Source organism: Alosa sapidissima, chromosome 7, assembly GCF_018492685.1.
Source record: "Alosa sapidissima isolate fAloSap1 chromosome 7, fAloSap1.pri, whole genome shotgun sequence".
In the NCBI taxonomy this organism is placed as follows: domain Eukaryota; kingdom Metazoa; phylum Chordata; class Actinopteri; order Clupeiformes; family Clupeidae; genus Alosa; species Alosa sapidissima.
Genome location: NC_055963.1, coordinates 5622186 through 5627185, shown reverse-complemented (window position 1 = coordinate 5627185; position 5000 = coordinate 5622186). Strand labels below are relative to the sequence as shown.

Below are 5000 nucleotides of genomic sequence, written 5' to 3'. Positions count from 1 at the left end.
TGGTGGCTACACAGACGCACCACCCCCCACCCCCCGACGCATTCCATTGGCCTCTCTGTCAGCACGCACTGAGGAGCACTCGATCCACAACAAATTACCTGTCTCCCGCTGTTGCCATCGCACCCCTTCCCATCCCATTTATCTATCTTTTTATTATGAGGCCAAATTGACCACCCAAGAGGCTTGTAAACAGCTTCTCATTTCCATTTTCTCCTTCCCACACAATTAGAGAGAGAAGCAATCTGGACAAACAAATGGAGAAAAGACAGAGATGGGCCGAAGGAGAGCAAGTGAGGCAGCGAGAGGGCGTGTGTGTGTGTGAGAGAGAGAGGTGGACAATACGGAGACATCTGGACACCGAACCCACGGCTTGTACGATAAGGCTTATGATGCAATCATTTCCAGGCTATAAACTTTCAAAGCTTTGAGTTTTTTAAAGACATTTCTCATAAAAGATGTTTTGGCTTCTTATTGTCTGGTGTCCACCACTGAAGAAGCAAAACAATGAAGACAGGAGATGAGAAAGAGGATAGAGAGAGCCTTCAGTAGGTCGGCACGTACCTTGGTAGCCAGCAGACGGGTCAGGTAGATCTCGGACACCATCTTGCTGCCGCGGTCCCCCTCCCGCTGGTCTGAGTGGTCGTGGTTCTTGACCAGGTGCCACAGCTTGGTGCCGCTCTCCAGGTCTGGCGTGATCATGGGCGTCCGGGAACGCAGGCTGTCTGGGCTGCTGGCCGTCCTCAGCATGCTCTCTACACACACACACACACACACACACACACACACACACACACACAGGCAGACAGAGAGTGTAAGGACAGACCCCAGGCTTTAGATGTTCATCCTCAGTAGGTTTTTCAAAGACAACAATGCCTGTGCATCCATTAAAGGTCACTTTATACCTTTTTTTGGGTGGACACATTCAAGCATTCAAATGCATCCATCAGGGAGTTCACTAAGCACAGCATTTAACGGAGTCCAATGACAACAACAAAACAGAATTCAGAGAAAGAACAACAATTACAAAGAAGTGAAAGCAAAAAGCAAAGGGAAAATGGTGACAAATGGTGGCCAAGAAAGCAAATGAATTGACATAGCGGATTGCCTTCCTCCCTCCAATCCCCCACTGCACACAAACACACACACACAACACATATTGTACATAATATTCTCCTCTGTACAGGAACAATAATTTAAACTGCAGTTAGGAGAGCGAAGATCTGTGCACCTCCCCGGAGGCTATGTGAAAGCCTGGTTTCATCGTTAATCGGACGGGTGTCAAAAGTCAGACCGGGACACCAAAGAGATGCCAATCTGTTGTGCCGCTCGGCGTGGACGGGAGCCAGGGGGGGCCTGGTTTGCATTTTGCTGTCGGCCAAGAATCCAAACAGTTCCGCCGAAACACAGAGTACTAGCTGGGAGGATTTTCATAATTGTAGATATCGTGGGTATTTGTTGTTGGGGTATTTTAGCGGGGCTCTGCAGACAGTAATCATGAATAATTGTTCTGGCTCAAGGCATGCTGCCATCAAGGTGAATGCCAGGTAGGATGAGGCTTGTGGTAAAAAAAAAAAAGGCTTTGCCGTTCCAATCTCAGTTGCCATGCCAACAACGGAGCCTGTGACAACAATGTGGGGCCTCCAGGAGAGAGGACACACTTGCGAACACAATGCAGGACACACATGACCGCTGTACCGCAGAGGGACTCTCTGGCCGCCACAGCGCCACGTTTCATAGCTTTGAGTGTCTGCGGTCCAATGCAATCATGTCCCTCCTTTTCTGAAGAAGTGTATGTGCCAGTTTTCTCCAACCACTCTCACTCTCTCTTTCTCCCTTTGAGCGTGTATCAGCTTCCAGAGACAAATGGAAACCAGGAGAGTCCAACACAAGCGTAAGGAAATGGCACATTTCAATTCTGATGTTCATGGTGGAATGTATTCACAAGTTCATTACTGGCTGTTAGTCAGAGCCTGGAGGGAGGCTTCCCATTAGACTGGAGAGGGGAGGGACAGAGGTACTCACCATATCTGCTAAGAGATTTAGTGAATGTTGAGGAGTTGGAGATGTTGTAGGCAGAGTTCTGCTTTGGCACAAGGGCAACGGCTGACCCGTCTGTAACCTGCACAGTGAGGAGGATGGGATCAGGTCACTGTGCATAAACTCCAAAACACTAGAACAAGAGAAACTGTGTTGTGGAGAACATTTCCCTGGCATAGCATACCTGATAGTGAGCGAGTGTGTTTAAGCGCTTCCAGTCATTGTCAATCTTCGTGGTGACGTCCTCGTCTTGGAGAATGATTCGAGCCATCCTGCCCTGGCGCCACTCTGCAAAGGACCAAAAAACGATGTCAGCAAAAGAATCCAAAAACACTCATTTGACTGGGCTCCAAAATGGCCTCTCACTGAGACAGACCAACTGAGTGAAGGGACAAACTTTTAAAGAGAAAAACACTTTTCAGAAAATATAGAAAAACAACCCGACCATATCATTTTCAAAAAATGTCTAGGTGTCTTTCAATCTATGATTACTCTTTCATAAAAAAAAAACATGCTCTTTCAATGAGGCGTACACTGACAGTCTTGCCCACACTATTGGCCCTGTACTAAAGCTCAGTGTTTCCCATACATTGACTTATTTGTGGCGGCCCACCACAATATCAACATTGACCACCACCAGGGTAGGAATTTCACGGCGGCCATGGCCGTCGTAGCCCCTTGCATTGGCCGTGAGGCCCCTTTGAAAATCAGAGGTTTACAGGCCATGGTGGCCATGGTGCCCCCTTCTTTCAATATTCTGCTTTGCGTCCTACTAATAGCGATTTTTATTTAGCCTGTCGCCTGTCAAAATAATCTTAGCATTCACAGCGCAAATTAATTTAGTCTTTTACGCAGTGGAGAAAGTGACAGTGCAAGAAAGAAAGTGCGTCCAAATTCACCCATTCTCAGTTGAATTACAAGCGAAGTAGCCTATTCATCACACAGACATCACAAGTATCACATGAAAGAGCTTTTAAACAATGTTAGCCGATAATTGCTGTGTTGAACGGTTCACGAGAAAAGTAAATAATATAATTCAATTTAATCATAGATTCTACTAAAGGTTTTGCGTCCCATGATCTCCCAACCCATTCATCTCGGTGGAATACTTTACGAACCCTTCTTTTAACACATGACAAACCACATATCAGAATAAACAGCAGACCTTACTGAACACAAAGGTGTAAAGCAGTCCTCTGTACAGTTAGCTGTTCCAGAGTAATCCAGTTTTGAATTTGCAGTAAAGTTCGACATACATGGATGTCACCAAATTTGGGCTTTACGTTTTACAATGTGTTTACATTGTTCCACATGATTTCATAACAGGCCAAATACAAAATAAATGTTACAAATATCGCCTAGATATTGGTAAATCAGAGTACAGCTGACTAAGAGTTTGTGAAAGTAGCCTTAATGATCACAAAATGCTAAGCATGCATCTAGGCTATTTGAGTTTCTTAAAGCTGAGCTGTGCTTAAATTGTTCAATACATGATTTCATAACAGGCCAAATATAAAATAAATGTTATATATAGCCTAGATGTCTGTAAATATTAGATGATCAGATGATTTACAGTTCTATGTAATGTCATGTCTCATGTTTTTGTAATGTTTCATACAGTGATGCAGGTGTACTGCAGTGAATAGGCTAAATACAACTTTGATCATTTTTATAGCCTACTACTGTATAGTTAACTTTGGCCTTGGTGCCCTGACATGTGGCCTTTGTGCACCCCACCAAATATGCCCAACTGAAGGCCAAGTGGCCTTGCCCCCAGAATGGTGAAATTCCAAGCCTGACCACCACACAATGATTTTCCAGGTTGTACTAAATTGTGCTTAAATCTGGTTAGCATCATAACCACGCTGTGCTAATTTGTTAAAAACTGTTGCATTCAAGTCAATTCTGCAAACCAACCACCACAAATAGAATTCAATTATGTGGGAAACACTGAAAGCTGAATTACACCACACTAGCTGGATCCAGTTATTTCTATGCTCCATCTGTGAACAGGCCTTCCTCTTACCCAGGTCCATGTCCCCAGCCTTGGGCCGCTGGGAGTAGGGACTGCCCTTGTACACAGCGTCCAGGAGCTTCTCCTTCACCTGGGTGATGGTATCGCAGTTCAGGCACTTGACCATCACCTCCGGGGCGTTCTCATTCTCCGGGTTTACACAGTGGAGAGTCTGCAGGGGACAAACCCAAGGCCATTAGTCATCGCCGCGCTGTCAACACGTGTTTAAAGGCTCACAGATACATGCAGAAATGGCTCGGGGAGAGTGCAGCTGTGTGAAGGAAGTACAGACACCTTTATAGAGAGCCATCATACACAGTAGAATATTAGTAGACTATGTAACTGTAGAAATAAAGAGCGTGGGACTCCAGTGAAAGAGTGTTAATGGAGTGTTCCTCCGGCTGGCTAGTGGTTTGTGGGTGCCTGCTGGGTACATGTTTATTTGACTGTGTGCCGTGGCTGAGCTGACCAGGGTCTTGTAGTCGATCTGCTGGCGGATGAGCTTGTCCTCGCTGAGGGAGTAGCGCGCCTCGCCCGTGATGGCGTCAATGGGGCCCTTCTCCATCTGCTGCTTCATGGCACAGTACAGCATGAAGAGGGGCTCCCCGGCACACTCCTGAGAGAGAGAGAGAGAGAGAGAGAGAGAGAGAGAGAGAGAGAGAGAGAGAGAGAGAGAGAGAGAGAGAGAGAGAGAGAGAGAGAGAGAGGGATGGAGGGGGAGGGAGAGGGATGGAGGGGGAGGGAGAGAGAGGGGGATGGAGGGGGAGGGAGAGGGATGGAGGGAAAGGGGGAGAGAGAGATGGAGAGGGGGAGGGAGAGTGAAAGGGGGAGAGAAAGGGGGAGAGGGAGAAAGAGGGAGGGTGAGGGAGAGAGAGATAGAGGGATAGAAAATGAGAGAGGGAATCAATAAATCAACAGAGGCAGAAATTGGTGCAGTGTCAAAATGAGT

At 46.6% G+C, this 5000-nt stretch overlaps 1 protein-coding gene across 1 annotated transcript in view; it reads right to left on the bottom strand.

Moving 5' to 3' along the window:
* The window catches only part of LOC121713767 (plexin-A1-like), a 9389-nt gene extending 4726 nt beyond the window's left edge, over positions 1–4663 (bottom strand). Inside the window, exons 1-5 of the mRNA XM_042098682.1 lie at positions 4521–4663; positions 4064–4223; positions 2222–2325; positions 2023–2119; positions 562–752 (exon numbers count right to left, since the gene is read on the bottom strand). Coding sequence (XP_041954616.1) covers positions 562–752; positions 2023–2119; positions 2222–2325; positions 4064–4223; positions 4521–4643 — 675 coding nt within the window. The 5' untranslated portion in view covers positions 4644–4663. The remainder of the gene's footprint in view (positions 1–561; positions 753–2022; positions 2120–2221; positions 2326–4063; positions 4224–4520) is intronic.
* Between the last annotated feature and the right edge of the window lie 337 nt (positions 4664–5000).